This window comes from Plecotus auritus (assembly GCF_963455305.1).
Source record: "Plecotus auritus genome assembly, chromosome: 4".
Classification (NCBI taxonomy): domain Eukaryota; kingdom Metazoa; phylum Chordata; class Mammalia; order Chiroptera; family Vespertilionidae; genus Plecotus; species Plecotus auritus.
Window position 1 is genome coordinate 33,810,595 of NC_137775.1, and position 17,374 is coordinate 33,827,968.

Sequence of the window (17,374 nt, forward strand, 5' to 3'; positions counted from 1 at the left end):
TCCTCTCTGGTTCCAGGTGGGTCACCTGAAAACTGCAGCTGCCAAGTCACCGCAGCTTGGCCGTTTCTGCATTGAGCATCTGCCCCCTCATGGTCAGTGCATGTCATAGCTACTGTACAGTCAGAAGGTTGCTTAGGCATACACACACACACACACACACACACACACAAACACACTAAGAAAGATGAATTGAACGTACCTTCACGACGCCCACCAGCCAATCAGGAGTGAGTATGCAAATTAACCCAACAAAGATGGTGGATTAATTTGCATACACAGGCACCGAGCGCCCAGGGGCAGGACACTTGCGTCATTGCCATGGCGACGACACAGGCATTCCACATTGCACCAGCCACTCTGGGCCTCTGGGCAGCTTGGGAAGGTGGAAAGGCGGCTCCAGGCAGGAGCGAAGGCAGTGCCAACAGCCAAGTGAAGGAAGGCCCATTCTTGCACGAATCTTCGTGCATCGGACCTCTAGTATATATATAATGGACTTCATAGTTAAATCATTTTTTGACATTTATATTAAAGTCTATATTCAGAAAACGTGCCTATTCATTTTTGTGTGTGGTCTTAACTTCTAAAATGTTGAAAAATAAGACCAACTGAAGTATTTGAAGGCTGGTTAGTTGTATTCCATTCTTTACATGTTAGAGAAACAAAGTGGTGCTAGACCAAAATAAATAAATAAATAAATAAATAAATACACTAAAAAAACTTTTATGGGAAGGGTTAACTTAATTTCTTAAAATACCTGAAAAATTATATGGAAGAATTTCTAGTAGAAATCCTAAAGGAAATTAAAAGCATATGCTTAGTTATTTTGCCGAAACCGGTTTGGCTCAGTGGATAGAGCGTCAGCCTGTGGACTGAAAGGTCCCAGGTTCGATTCCGGTCAAGGGCACGTACCTTGGTAGTGGGCACATCCCCAGTAGGAGGTGTGCAGGAGGCAACTGATCAATGTTTCTCTCTCATCGATGTTTCTAGCTCTCTATCCCTCTCCCTTCCTCTCTGTAAAAAATCAATAAAATATATTTAAAAAAATAAAAAATAAAAGCATATGCTTAGTTATTTGGAATATTACCATAGAATTAGAATAAAGTAACATTGGGTTATTTACAATGTCATATGAATTGTTCATCTGTATAGCATTTTATAGTTTACGAAAAAAAGTATATTCCATTTGCTTATTAAATAATAACTAACATTTATCAAATCCATACTATAATCTATTGTGCTCAGTGCTTTGCTTTCATTATCTTATGTACTCCTCAAAGCTATGAAATGAGCCTTATTCTCTACATTTTACAGAGGAGGAAATTTAAGGTTTAGAGAGGCAGAGTGATTGGCTTAAGGTCAACTACGTACTAATTGGTTGAAGTAGATTCAAACTCAGATTTATTCTGATTCCAAATCTAGTTCTAACTGCTACACTTTACACTTCCACATTATTTAAACTAGTTACTGAAATTTATTCAAGAAATGCTTGTTGTGGACTTAATGTACATACCCTCTGAGTTAATGAATTAGTCCTGTTTCCTATCCTGAAGGTGCTTTCAGTTTAGGGACCTTGCTACTCTAAGGGTGGTTCAGAGACCAGCAGCAGCAGCAGCATCTTCTGGGAGTTTGATAGAAGTGCAGAACCCCAGGTCCGCCCAGGTACAGGATCAGAATCTGATTTCACAAGATCTCCAGCTGATTGTTGTGCACTTCCAAGTTTGATCAGCACTAGTCCAGAAACTTAGAATAACTTGATCAGATCAGCATGGTGGGGTCCAGAAAGGCATCCACATCATCTGATTCTAACAAGAGCATCTTTAGACTGTACCAGACTTATTTTTCTGCTTCACATAGCATGTGGATGATATTAAGTGAAAACCTTGAAATTCATTCAAAACGTTTAATATTGCATTTTAGAAGATGGTTTTGGGGTATAATGTCTTCTAATTTTAATGGAATTGGATATTAAACCCAATAGCAACCATTTATATGAGGTCAAGTAACCATAGATTTCATTTGGCTATTTTAGTTTTCTATTGCATTTTATTTTTTAAATGAGATTACGTCGGAGTGAATGTGGGAAAAGACTAATTTATATATATTAGTCTCTGTTTCCCTAATGCCTCTTTCCTAACACTGGATTTGTCATTTTTTTAGATGTGGAAGTTATGTTCTATGACTGGATTTCTCTTTGTTTACATGGCGCCCTTATGGACTAGCAGGGTCTGTGCTTTAAATATCTCCTAACAGTCCAAAATTTAGCCTGATATACGCACTCATGTATTAACAAACATGCTTTTTTAAAAATTTCACATAGGAAGCACTATTCTGTTTCGCATGCACTGGCACTAACATAATAGATACAGTTAAACAGCTCCTAACTTTAAATCACTTCCTAGATGAATGCAATAACTAATTTTGAGGATGGAAAGTGAATTCCAATAAGTTCATATGCAGGCTTTTCTATTATTCTAATACTAAGTAGAAATCCAAATATCTGTAGTTTGCGTTTTTGTAAATACTATAATTTTAGACTGAGCATGACTTTGTTTTGTTTTGGGTTTTTTTAATTTTTTGGTTTTTTTTTTGCTGAAATTGTAAATAGAGGTGTTAATTTATATCAAATGGTTGAGCCGAACATTTTATAATGTAATCAAATGCCTTCATTTGGTTGTACATACAGATTTGTCCTAGATTCTAGAAATTAACTTAAAAACAATGAATTCAATAGCTATGAAGATGAGATAGAGCAATTTTATTACATCACTTACCCAAACTCAGTCTTATGCCTCTATTGTCCTTACCTTCCTTCTGAGAAATGACCTTGCTTCTCTTAGAAAAGCCTAACTCTTTCCTTTGAGCCTAAGGAATAATTAACAGAATATAAAAGGCTTCCTTGTTGAAGTAAGAGCTTCAACCATGAAAAGATATTACAGCAAGTAAGTACATACTTTTTAAAAAGTTGAAAACAAATTTACTTTCCACCCATAATATTATTAATCATTTCAATTTATCTTAGCGTCTAGATTTAGTAATAAACATTTGCTTCTATCTTCAAGAGCAGTTGGTATTAATAAGTATCAATCAAAGATTGTTCAGAAGTTTAAAAATGCATTTTATTTTTCAGCAAAGATGTCAAGGAAGTTAAGCTTGCCTACTGACCTAAAGCCTGACTTAGGTAAGTAAAATAAATAAAAATCCATAGTAGTTAAACTCCCTTTAATGGGAAGACAAGGAAATCAGAAAATTTTAAATTACCATAAATTATATTTTCATCAGAAATCAAGTTTAAAATGACTAAGATAATAAAGAATTAGTGGCCTTTAAAAACCATCAGTAAATTATGAAAGATAATTATGAAATCAAGTAAAATAGAATAATACATTTCCTTAGCCCTCTCATACTTCATATCTAAACAAAATTTAGTATAAGATTAAGATTTGTGCAATTTCAGATTAATTTCTATTAAAAGTTGTTACATCACATTTAACCACCTGAAAACTTAATTTGAATTCTACAATTTCTAAATTTGATAAGAATTTAATATTTTCAAAATATAAGTTTTTTATATTATAATAACTCATATGAAGAACTTTTTGTTGATAATAAGTTGGGAAATATATCTTTTTCTAGAGCAGCTAGTCCAGTGGTCGGCAAACTCATTAGTCAACAGAGCGGCAAACCGCGGCTCGCGAGCCGCATGTTGCTCGCGAGCCGCAGTTTGCCAGCCACTGAGCTAGTCCATTAAAGCAGAGTGAATATATTCACACGTTCCTTTTGCTTTATATGCCACTTAAAAACAGCTCCCTGATTTCCCACAATAGGGACAAATGAGATTTCAATAAAGATAAAAGTAAGATTTTATGTAATAAATATAAAGCATGGTTTCTTTTTAAACACACTTTTTAATTTCAGAAATTTGTATTGCCTTTAATTGAACAAGTAAGACTGTATAAGGATGATCTCACCAATCTTTGTCTTGGAAATAACTAGGTTTTTCTTCTTTCAATTTGCTCACCCATCTCATCTTCTCACTATTCTCTAGATTCCTTGACTATCTTTTTATGCATAATACAAACTTAGGTATTGCTCAGTTTTACCATACTAATTTAATATCTTCAAATCATATTCTTATATCAGTTACACTGGTAGGAAGTATGTGATTATGAGTGAGTGGGCATAGATCTTCTGCTGTTGTTAGTAAAGGGTTCCATGTCTGAACATAGAAAAATAATTTAGTAGAAACCTGTAGTATCACTGATGTTTAGGGAAGCATGAATTAATCCTAGAATGTATGCTAACATATGTTTTGAGAAGGGCACGGTTCCCTTCACTATAAAAATGAAGGATGTAATTTGAACCAAATTATACCTGAGGCTTAAAATATACTTTTTTTTTTCAACAAGAGGATCCAGAGTTTTCATCAGACTCTCCAAGAGGTCCATGAATTCAATAACATGAAATACCACTAGTTAAAATATCTTTTAGTTTCTTAAAAACTGAGAAAAGACATATGCAAATACTTTTAAATTAGTAAAAATACCATAATTATTTTTGGAACATTGTTATAACTTACGTAAATAAGTTACTCCATGCTTTTATAAGTCATCTTTAGTTTGTTTTAGCTTGTGTGCCCATATATTTAAATTCCCTGAGCCAATTATAATTTTGATTGATATATGCCTTGAAACAGTCTCCATGTTGCCTAAGTAATTTCTCTTCAAGTCATTGTGATGCTGAACTATTTTTTGATAAAGATTCTTAGCTGGTAATTGTTTATATTAGCTGGGAAGTCATTGGGAAAAACAGCTATAATTGATAGGCTCAAGCTGCCAGGTATTGCTGAAGCAGCCAAGGCTGTTGGACTGCCCTTCAGCTCTGGAAGCTTCTGTGAGTAGAATCCACTTTGGCTTATGGGGAAATTGTGGAACACTACACTTTCACTATAGCCTCATCACTCCAGATTCCCTGGCCCACAACTCAGGAACCATGTGTGATATTGTTAGACTTCTGATGTCACTTTTCAAATGTCAGCCACAGGAGGCAAAACATCAAATTGTTATATACCTTAATGTGAATTAGGAATTAGTTTTTGTCCTCATTTTTACTCTGAACAAATTTACCTCTTGGCATTATGTTTAGATTTGGGGATATAGAATTTTTTTTTTTTTTTTTTGCATTAGGCTCTTTGTGGGGAGGAGAGGATGCTATATACAAGTAATGTTCTGGGCATTTGGAGAAACAGGAGAGAAACAATTTTATGACACGGTTGTTATCTGCTAGCCCTGGGTCAAGACCTTAAAGACAAATTTTATCTGAGTTTAGGTCTGCCAGAAAGACCACGTCATCAAGGTGTTGTGTGTGTGTGTGTGTGTGTGTGTGTGTGTGTGTGTGTGTGTGTCTAAAGACTGAACTTCAACACTCAATATTAACCAAAACCTTCCGCTTGTATGCTGTGACTTGGTGATATGACTAACCCATGTCTATCTGGAGTTGTCTAGTAGAAAGTTTTGGACATGGGCACAAATCCGAACTCTTCCATTAAATAGCTTTGTCATGCTGGGAAAGTCATTTAACCTGTCTGAACCTCTGTTTTATTATTTGTTAAATTGTGATGATAATACTTTTCAGGTTTGTTATGTGGATTCAATAAAATGTAAAGGGCTGTGATAGCATATAGCACCTGGTAGCCTTCTTTACTGGTAGATATTTTCATTTCTGCTCCTGTTACTAAAATTTAAATTTCTATTCCATGTGTTTATCTTGCCCAATTTCTAAAATTCAAGCCACAAAGACTCACAACATGTAACTTAATAGCTGTCAGAAGATGTTGTAATTCATGAACTGCTAGAAATTCTTGTATCCAAATAGTTCTAGGCAGATTAAATAAGCAGTCTAATTCTGTAAGTTCAAAGTTGATCCTGATTCACGTTGTTTTCCCATTTGATCTAGCCTTAGGCATTCCTTTGGTAATCTAATTTTTAAAGAGAAGTCATAATACATGTGAATTTGTAGTTTATGAAATTTATATGGTTAAATTAGTTTATTAATTAAAACTGTTTATTTGGCCTACAAATTAATATTTGAATTATAGATTGTTGCAAATCATCTATGTAACTTTAATAAATATCAGAGTTTTCACATAGCTTAATTTACATTGAAATTTATATTATCAAATTTTCTTGTATCATTGATTTCCAGTTTTATCACTAGATCACAACTGAAAATATATATTCATTCATTTTGTATGTATATTTTCATTAAAGCAACATTTTTATTATTTCAAAATAAATTTAAATTTTCTGTTATTTTATCAAAATAACTTTGGAAACTATTAAGAGTTAACATTTGAATCAGTATTATATTACAAATTCCCAATGAGCTATTGTTTATGGAAAGTTGTTTCATTTACAGTAAGTAGTTCTTTTCTACTGTGTCATAGTCTGTAACAGGAATTATAATCTCAGGCAAAAGAAAGACATTTTTAGAAACTATATTTAGAAATGTCCTATACTGTTGTCATAACTAGTAGCTTTATTATTTTCAGAGGCAAGCCATAATCAAAATTGTTGTATATCATTATTATTTGGGGGAGTATTTTTTAATCTGTGAATCTAAATTTGATTATAAAAAGCTCTTGGCATAAATAGGATTCAATGATACCTTTTTTATTTCATAAAATACTACTTAGAAGACCAACATTTTTTTTTTATTTTTCATGACATGATGAAGTCATTTATTTCATGATAGTATTGAAAGCATGTGATTTGAGGAATGGTTTATTATATGTAGGCACTACTAGAAATTTTAATACATCCCAATGTGCAGCAGAAATGCATTGGTTTACATACTTTCAACTATAGATATGTGTTCAGCAAGTATTTATTATTTTCATATACAAGGTATCAAAACGTCACAGCCCTTATTTATATCAGGAAACTTACGGTCACTTTAGAGTGAGGCCTAAGACAAGTCAGAAGTAACTACAGAAAAATGTACTATTAGTGCCATAGAAGAGATAAAAAGATACCGAGATTCAGAAGAAAAACTACATGGTTTTAAGAATCAGGATAAACTTCATGAAGATTACGTTACCTGAGAAGGAGAATAAGCACAATCTTGAAAGGTAAAGAAATGGTGAGGCAAGGACACAATCACAAGCAAAAGTGTAAAAGTAAGTGCAGAGTGTGTTTGGAGAACACTGAATGGCTCGATTTGTTTCCCACAATAAACTGAAGCAGAGCAGCATTGGAAGATAGGGTTGGGAGGGTAGGTTGGAGGTATTTTGTGGAGTGTCTTAAAAACTTGAATAAGATTATAGGCGTGATCAGTAAAGAGGAACCACTGAAGATTTTAAAAATAGAAATGATAGAATTGCAACTGTACATTAATATCATTTAATTGGATTGTGTTGGAACAGTGATAGTGCAGGTGGGGAGTTTACTTGGAAATTGTGCAGTAGTCTATATGAATGATAATGAAGGCCTGAACTTCTGGTAATGGGAGTCGATTGGTTATAGAAAGAGTAAAAACAACATTGAAGTAAAAACAACATAGATGTTAGCAAACCATGGATATATAGGTAAAGTGAAAGGGAAGAACAAAAATTGCAACTCATTTAAGTGGTGTTCCCTAGGAAGACTGGTGTGTCGTTAATATAAATAATGCTATTAGAAGAATTTAGAGCTTTAGGGAAGTGTTGTGTTTTGATTTTGCATAGTGAGACATAGAAAAAAATTCCCATAAACATTTCAAAATGCATTTCCTAGAGATAAGAGGCCAGGGCTTAAGACAGACTTGAGATTGGCCACAAAGAAGAAGGTGGCTAAAATCAAGAGAGGGTGTATTAGTATAATTTACAAGTATCCCTGTCATTACGGACAGCTGGGAACAGGGGATATACCTAATACCAGTTACACATTGTGATGAAAAAATGCCTTAGATGAGTGTGGATTACATTTAAAATGGCATTCAAGGAAAATGAAAGCTAAATTTTATACCTAAAGGCTTTCATAGGGACAGATTTGGGGGAAAATGCATCATATAATAAATTTGAAGGTAGAATCAGAGTACTTCTAAATGCATTTTTAAATGTAGAAAATTAAAAATACCGCCTTAGCTGATTTGGTTCAGTGGATAGAGCGTCCACCTGCGGACTGAAGAGTCCCAGGTTTGATTCTGGTCAAGGGCACATGCCGGGGTTGCAGGCTTGATCCCCAGTAGGGAGCGTACAGGAGGCAGCCGATCAATGATTCTCAATGAAGTATGGGGCTTGTCCATTTGCCATTTTATATTTGAGCAAATTAAAAAAATTAGTAGCATAAAAGTAAATAGTTTTTTTCCCCAGTTAAAATATTAAAATTAAATGTGTTGTCTTTTTGCAGATTAACTATTTAGCCAAATTTATACCCCAAAAAATGATATTTTATAATTTGAGCACTCTCACATTTTAAATCACTTTAGATGTGAAAGATAATTCCTTCAGCCGGTCCCGGAGTTCAAGCGTAACCAGCATTGATAAAGAATCTCGAGAAGCCATCTCTGCTCTCCATTTTTGTGAAACTTTTACTCGAAAGGCGGATTCATCTCCTTCCCCCTGCTTATGGGTTGGTACTACACTGGGGACAGTGCTTGTCATTGCGTTGAACCTTCCCCCAGGAGGAGAGCAAAGACTTCTTCAGCCAGTAATTGTGTCTCCAAGTGGTAAGTCTGCTCCAGTGCTGCACTGATATTGAACTGAGTTTGTGATGTAAATATTATTTCTTTCTTTTCCGCGTCCAGCGCGGCTAGAGAGCGGGTCCAGTTCCTGAGTAGAGGAGCTGGGGATTGAGAAAGAAAAGAAAGAAAGAGAGAAGGCACAAAATGGAAGGAAAAAGCTGGGAACCGGGTGGGACCGCTGCCCTCTTCTGCTGGAGAGACAGTGACCCAGAGCTGATGCAGCGTGTTTATTTTATACCCCCAAATACCAGGAAGTTTCACCAAAAGTCAAGACAAAGGAGATTGTTTGCATTCTTGAGTAGGCCCGAGCATTCCTAGTGCTAGACTGGATTTAGATATCAAAACCCACTACCTGACACCTGGGCTGAAATGAAGGTCAAGCTGATAACATGCTTGCCTTTTTGGCAAAGTGTGTTCCCAGGGTGTGGCTTTGCCTCTCGCCTTGGGTTCAGCTGACAATTTAAAGAAATGCCCATGTGCCTTCCCAGGCGCTCTCTACTAGTTTGATTTACTATAATATAATAGATGCCTTTGCTTTTCATTTTTGAATGAATCTAATTCTAAAATATAAACTAAATGGGGATAGTTACATTACAGTCTTATGCTTTTAATAAAGGAATGCATGGAATAAGATTGAAGACTATCATTTAATACTACAGCTGTTCAGGTTTTGCTCTTTTTAAACTCTAGGATCATGTCTAAAATTATTTCTAGCTAAGAAAATGGGGAGCCCGGCCAGGTGTGGTTCAGTGTTTGAGTGTCAACCCAGCAACCAAGAGGTCACCAGTGTGATTCCTGGTCAGGGCACATGCCCGGGTTGCGGGCTCCATCCCCTATTGGGGGGGGGGGGGGCGCGTGATGTTTCTGTCCTGCTCTCCCTTCCTCTCTGAAAAGAAAATTGCTGGGGTGGGGGGGGACTTACTCTGATACATTCCAGAATACTTCAAAATACATGTTCTATAAGCAAAAGGTTGTTACTTATTTAAGAGAAAAACATTATATAAACATTTTTAGATATTTTAAATCTATTTTTAATATATTTTTATTGATTTCAGAGAGGAAGGGAGAGATAGAAACATCAGTGATGAGAGAGAATCATTGATCGACTACCTCCTGCATGCCCCCAACTGGGGATCGAGCCTACAACCCTGGCATATATCCTGACCTAGAATCAAACTGTGACCTTCTGGTTCATAGGTCGATGCTCAACCACTGAGCCACGCCAGCCGGGCATAAATCTGACTATTTTTAACCTCTAAGTATGAATTTTTAAAGTAGATTATTTTTCTTCTTTAAAGTATTAGGGAAGTGTGACTTAATAGCAAATTTTAAGAAGAAAAAATATAGTCTTCATATATTGAAAATGAGATTAAATTTTACCAAATGTATGTGGAGTCTGACAGGTCTGGAAATAACAGAATTCTGGTTTCCATTGCTAGTTAATGCTGATCTAGATAGGAAAAAAATGTGATTTTGCTCTTATCTCTTGTTTATAGAGTGGACTTTAATAATATTTGGAATTTAGCATTAAAGTGTAATTATGTATTAATGTTCATTTTCGAACTATCTTTACATTAAAGGAAGTTTGATTTATACATTCAGCTCAGTAAATATTTAAGTGTATACTACTCCATGCCTAGTTAGAAAAGGTTACATAATGATAATATTCTTGTTAATCTCTTTTTTATTAGTAAGCAACAGCTAAGTATATAGAGAAAAAAAATTGAAAGATAAAAATCAAAATGTAATAGTAATTATCACTGAATAGTGGGATTGTGGGTAATTTTTATTTTCTTTTTACTGATTAGTCATTTCTAAATATTCTACAACAAGCATGCATTAGTTTGTAATAAGATATAAATATTCCCAATGAATAAAAATGAGAGAAGGATTAAATATAGATAATGTACTATTAGCTACAAAAATATTTAAGGTATTTTTCAACTTGCAATAAAATAAAATTTGCTGTAAATTTACTTTGATATAAAAATAATTGTCATAATTAAGAGGGAATCTTTGAGTTCATTCTCAATGGTGGAATCTTTGAGGTTTGTTTTTTAATGAGGTACCAATTTTAAAATACAACAGATATTCATACCATGTTATCTGTGAGAAATGAGGTATTTTTTAAGCAGATGGGTTTCTCTACTTTGTTCCTTTTTTTTTTTTTTCCTTCAAGAGGAGAACCCAATAATTACTAATACTCTGCTGGAAAACATAAAATCCTGCTAACCATAGGACAGGCATATATTTAAATATTATCTTGTTACATTTTCAGAAAAATCCACATACTGGCATTACTATATCTCATATATGTTCATATGTGTTATTAACAACTAGAGGCCCGGTGCAAAAAATTCGTGCACTGGGAGGGGGGTGTCCCTCAGCCCGTCCTGTACCCTCTCCAATCTGAGACCCCTCGGGCAGTCAGACATCCCTTTCACAATCCAGGACTGCTGGCTCCCAACTGCTCACCTGCCTGCCTGATTGCCCCTAACCGCTTCTGCCTGCCAGCCTGATCACCCCCTAACCACTCCCCTGCCAGCCTGATCGATGCCTAACTTCTGCCCTGTCAGCCCGATCATCCCCAACTGCCCTCCCCTGACAACCCGGTCACCCCCAAATGCCCTCCCCTGCATATTCCCTCTTTATTGATAGGGTTTTTTCTTTAACATATTGGACAGCCCTAACTGGTTTGGCTAGGTGGATGGAGCATTAGCCTGCAGACTCAAGGGTCCCAGTTCGATTCCGGTCAAGGGCATGTACCTTGGTTGGGGGCACATACCCAGTGGGGAGTGTGCAGGAGGCAGCTGATCGATGTTTCTCTCTCATAGATGTTTTAAGCTCTCTATCCCTTTCCCTTCCTCTCTGTAAAAAATCAATAAAATGTATTTTTTAAAAAAGAAACATTTAAGACTCCTCCATATCTGCCTGGCTGGTGTGACTCAGTGGTTGAGACCCCAGGCTGCTGCTGCTGGGAGGGGATCACACCGTCGGGGCGCGCGCCCCTCCCAGGCTGAGACCCCAGCCCAGGCTGCCGCCGCTGGCAGGGACTCGCACCAGGGGGGCGCCCACCCCTCCCAGGCTGAGACCCCAGCCCAGGCTGCCGCCGCTGGCAGGGGATCGCGCCAGGGGGGCGCCCACCCCTCCCAGGCTGAGACCCCAGCCCAGGCTGCCGCCGCTGGCAGGGGATCGCGCCAGGGGGGCGCCCACCCCTCCCAGGCTGAGACCCCAGCCCAGGCTGCCGCCGCTGGCAGGGGATCGCGCCAGGGGGGCGCCCACCCCTCCCAGGCTGAGACCCCAGCCCAGGCTGCCGCCGCTGGCAGGGGATCGCGCCAGGGGGGCGCCCACCCCTCCCAGGCTGAGACCCCAGCCCAGGCTGCCGCCGCTGGCAGGGGATCGCGCCAGGGGGGCGCCCACCCCTCCCAGGCTGAGACCCCAGCCCAGGCTGCCGCCGCTGGCAGGGGATCGCGCTGTGGGAAGTGAATTTGTTTTTGTTTTTTATAAAGGGTCAGGAGGGCAGCATTCCACCAGGCCGCTTACTCTGCTGGCTCTCAGCAGCAGCCCTCCCTGAGACTGGGGGACTCTGGCGGGGCTGAGAGGACTGGGCGCCGCCATCTTGTGGCTATGGGTGCCGCCATTTTTGTTGTGGAGTGATGGTTAATTTGCATATTACTCTTTTATTAGATAGGATTCCCAAATTAGCACACTGTTTAAAATAGTTAAATTGTCTACTTGCCAAATCTGGACTATAGACTAAGATCACCAGATTTAGCAAATAAAGTGCAGGATGCCCAGTTAAATTTGAGTTTCAGATAACCAAAACTTTTTAACATAAGTTTTGTCCCATGCAGAATTTGGAAATGTAATGCAGTATTTGGGACATACTTATACTAAAAGTACTCATTATGTATCTGCAATTCAAATTTAACTAGGTATTTCCCAAAATGGGACTTTACATACTTTAACAAGTCATAGCTCAATTTTGAAAATGAAATGTATTTTAATAAACACTGCCTTTATAACTATTCAAAATGTGTGTATACATTTTTTGGGATACTGTGTGTGTGTGTGTGTGTGTGTGTGTATGTAAAGAAGATAGGAAATAATATTTTGTCTTCTAAGAAGGATTTTGTTCCTCTTAAAAACAAAAGAAGATAACATACAAAATTTTTCTATAAGTATAAAGTAATATAATATGAAAAATCTTTTAAGTCAATTCAACACCTTCCCTTCCATTGGTTTCCAAATCATTAATATTAATGCTATCTTTTAGCTTACTTAGGAATGAAAATAAAGCACATTTTCATTTCCAAGTATATAGGGGAAAGGGAGTCCCATTAATTAAAACAAGTAAAGAAATATTACCTCTAGATTAAGACTATAATTTGACCAAAATAATACCTTGAATGCATTTGACATTTACTGCTAAATAGTTTTAAAGGTAATTCTGATTTTGTGGAGTAATGTTTAGAAATATGTGCAAAATTTTTTCTCATTGGCTCTGTAGATTACCGCTGTTTATTCATAATGCAATATGAGCAACCTATAGAATTTTCAGTTGTCTAGTAGTCATATTAAAAAAGTAAAAAACAGGTGAAATTAATTTTAATGACATCTTATGTAATCCTGTATTCCAAAACACTTTCATTTCAGCATGTAATCAGTATTTTTAAATTATAGAGATTTTTTACTTTTAAGTTGTTTTTGTACTACAGCATGCCACCATTTGGACAAGCCACATTTTAAGTGCCCGATAGCTGCATGTGGCTAGTGGCTGCCACATTGGACAGTGTAGCTCTAGATGCCGTTTACTTGCTCTCACACTCATTGGTAGTATATTTGTCAGGCATGAGAGAAGACATAGGTCCAGACATCCCAACATTTTTCTGTTTGGTGGCACTTATCTGTTTGGGGCATGTAATATTGATATCTTTTCCAGATTCAAATATCTTAATTTTGGATCCAATTTCAGTTTAGTATCTATAATAATAAAAGCGTAACATGCTAATTAGACCAGATGTCCTTCCTTCCGGACAAAGCCGCAGTGGGCGGGGGTCGAGGCAGAGGCGGCAGATGGCCCTGACTGCGGCGGCAGGCGGGGCCCGGGGCCAAGCCCTTGCACAAATTTCGTGCATAAGGACTCTAGTATATTCTATATATGTTTAGCGTCTATTATGTATCAGTGTTGGAATAAACATATTTACTGTGTGGATTGAAATATTTGTTATTTACTAAAATTATATATTTTAGGTACTATATTGAGGTTAAAAGGAGGGATCCTGAGAATGGCATTCCTGGACACCACAGGCTGCTTAGTGCCACCTGCCTATGAATCCTGGAAAGAACACAACGTTCCTGAAGAAAAAGATGAAAAGGAGAAATTGAAAAAAAAGCGGCCAGTCTCTGTATCCCCTTCCTCCTCTCAGGAAATTAGTGAAAACCAGTATGCAGTGATATGTTCTGAAAAGCAAGCAAAAGTAATCTCACTGCCAACTCAGAACTGCGCTTATAAGCAAAGCATTACAGAGACCTCGTTTGTTCTTCGGGGAGATATTGTGGCATTGAGTAACAGTATCTGCCTTGCCTGCTTCTGTGCCAACGGACATATTATGTCTTTTAGGTAAGAGTTAGGTTATTTTTTAAACACATCGTATTTCCTCTCTCTAAACATAGCATTACAGAATGATATTCAGTTTGAAAGAAATTATTTTATTTATTTACAGTCTTATAAACTGATAATTTAATTCCATTCAGTTAATAGTGATCAAGTATATGAAGAAGACAAATCAGTTTTATCTCCCACTCAAGTGCAGTAAATCGTAAGGTTTATAGAGTCCCTGCCACTTTTCCCTTCTATAATACTTTGTTTAAAACTAAAACCTACCTTGTTTATTATTAACAAGTTTTTAATTTTTTTCTCAAGTTTGCCAAGTTTAAGGCCTCTATTGGATGTGTATTACTTACCCCTTACCAATATGCGGATAGCCAGAACGTTCTGCTTCACCAACAATGGACAAGCATTATATCTTGTTTCACCTACAGAAATCCAGAGACTCACTTATAGCCAAGAGACCTGTGAAAATCTTCAAGTAAGTAACAAAAATATTACTATAGTTTCTTCCAGGGTGAAATATTCTCTAAGGGCCTTTATAATATACCTTACACTTACAGGAATGTACATATGAGCCTGTGTGGGAACATCTAAAGCCTTTATCAAGACTTTCAGAGCACATGTGATCAAGTATCTTCATCACGCTCTTGTTTTAAGAGGGACTTCATCTCATTGATCCATATTTTTTCTCTGCTGTGATGGCAAAGATATATATGAAATGTTACATACGTTTTATATCTATTCTCTACATAGGATAAATATCTATTATACACATGCACCAAAAAAAGTTCTTTTTAAAGAGGTATTGCTAATGTGAAAATAATTCTGTTTTAGTGCAAATTGTGTCATCCCTTCTCTGTAGTTGCAAGGATGTGAAAAATAAGGTTTGATAGTTTTCCTCTGAATATTTTTGCTGATCTATAGGGTGTCCCCCAAAAAATGTATTCACACTTTGAATAATTATAAAGTCAGTGTTTATTAAAATACATTTCATTTTCAAAATGTAACAGAAACCAGCTGTTAAAGTGTGTATATATTTTTTGGGACACCCTATATTTGTGAGAGACTACAAACAAATTCTTTAAATATAAAACCATGTCTTTTTCAATTATTTAAGTTCCTGTGTGCTTGCTTATATATTAGAAGTGATTATTTTAGCTTCACCATTTGAAATAAAATTGCTCTTGAAATATTGAGCTACAATATTAATTGATATTTGGTATTTAGGAAAAAATTATCCTGAAAGTTTTTGCAATTAGCCCTATTTTACTTGTTAGTAAATTGGAATTTGTAGCTTATTTTTAGAACATGAGCTTTAGAGTCAAGAAAACTGAATATAAGTCCCAGCCTTGCTAATTACTGAATTATGTGACCTTAGACAAGTAACTTACTGGCTCTGAGCTTCATCATCTTTAAAATTAGGATAAAAATAATATCTATCTGCACAGCAAAAGAAACTGCCAACAAAACAAAAAGGCAACCAACCATATGGGAGATGATATGTACAAACAACAGCTCCTACAAAGGGTTAATATCCAAACTAACGTACTCATACAACTCAACACCAAATAATCCAATTAAAAAATGTGCAGAGGACCTGAGCGGACATTTCTCCCAAAAAGAAATACAAATGTTCAACAGATATACATATTAAAAAATGCTCAACTTCACTAGCTATTAGGCAAATGCAAATCAAAACTACAATGAGATACCACCTCACACCTGTTAGAATGGCTATTATCAACAAGACAAGAAATAAGTGTTGGAGAGGTTGTGGAGAAAAGGAAACTTGTTCACTGCTGTGGGAATGTAAACTGGTATAGCCACTGTGGAAAACAGTTTGGTGGTTCCTCAAAAAATTAGGATTAGAGTTACCATATGACCCATTATTCCCTCTTCTAGGTATTTACCCGGAAAACTTAAAAACACTTATTCACAAAGATATATGCACCCCTAAATTCATTGCAGCATTATTCAAGGTGGCCAAGACATGGACACAACCAAAGTGTCCTTCGATAGGCAATTGGATAAAGAAGATGTGGTGCATATATACTACGGGATAGTACTCGATCATAAGGAAAGATGAAATCCTTCCATTTGCCACAGTATGGATCGACCTTGATAATATTATGCTAAGTGAAATAAGTCAGTTAGAAAAAGCTAAATACCATATGATTTCACTCAGAAAGAAACTCTAAAAAAAAATAAACACTTTAGCTCCAGCTATAATAATGTAATACCACAGTACAGCAGGACTGGTACTGGGAACCAATACTGTGTTTGTGTTTTTTGTCTTCATTGCAATCCCATGGTCTCACTATACTTTTATTTTGCTTCTGGAACTTTTCAAAGCTGCCTCGTAAATAATGTTGCTACTACCCTTCTCTTACAGACACTCCTCTACCTCTCTGTGTTATCTACAAAGTTAGTAACATGTTAGTAACATTTCTTGTCTTCGGCCTTTGCCATTTCTGTGCTCAGAAGAACATTGATAGTAATTCCAACAACTGACAATATAGGAAGCTTTCCCATCTCCCAGCTATATTTCTGAAATTCTGTGTGTGGGGGCATAATTCTCTTCCTAGCATATGTTTATAAAAAATAAGTTGGTGTATCTTTCTGAATTACTTATTTTCTGACTGCTGAAGGGTAGTAATTCCAAAACTGCACTTCATCATCGTTACACTAGGCTTTTAACTTGTTAGTCGCTTTTCTTTTTTCTAATGGAAGAGAAACTACGTATTCAGTTACCAATTCTTAACTATAAAAGTTATGTGAAAATTTTGTCAAAGGTTGGAATCTTCCAGTTTAAGCAGGAATATTATCTTTGCTTGAAATATCAGTAAAGTAAACTAGCCAAAATAACAAGTCAGTCTTAGTTTTGTTTTAATAACTTACTGTTTGACTAAATTGGTATGTATTGGGTCTGATCATTTGAAATGTGCTCTTGTTTTTAAATCTCGGCAGATAATGTTATACGATTAAGTTAAAGAGATTACAGTGATAGTTTCGTGAAATGTAGTTTCGTTTCCCTGAAACTTT

The 17,374-nt window shown here is 36.5% G+C and overlaps 1 protein-coding gene across 8 annotated transcripts in view; it reads left to right on the top strand.

Annotated features, from left to right (window-relative positions):
* STXBP5 (syntaxin binding protein 5) overlaps positions 1–17,374 on the top strand; it is a 152,665-nt gene that overhangs the window by 126,208 nt on the left and 9,083 nt on the right. For 6 of the 8 annotated variants that reach the window (XM_080666219.1, XM_080666214.1, XM_080666215.1 and 3 more), the window contains 4 exons: positions 3,128–3,178; positions 8,464–8,703; positions 13,972–14,341; positions 14,645–14,810. In XM_080666219.1, the coding sequence (XP_080522345.1) occupies positions 3,128–3,178; positions 8,464–8,703; positions 13,972–14,341; positions 14,645–14,810 (827 nt within the window). The remainder of the gene's footprint in view (positions 1–3,127; positions 3,179–8,463; positions 8,704–13,971; positions 14,342–14,644; positions 14,811–17,374) is intronic. The other 2 variants (XM_080666217.1, XM_080666218.1) reach the window with 1 other exon arrangement.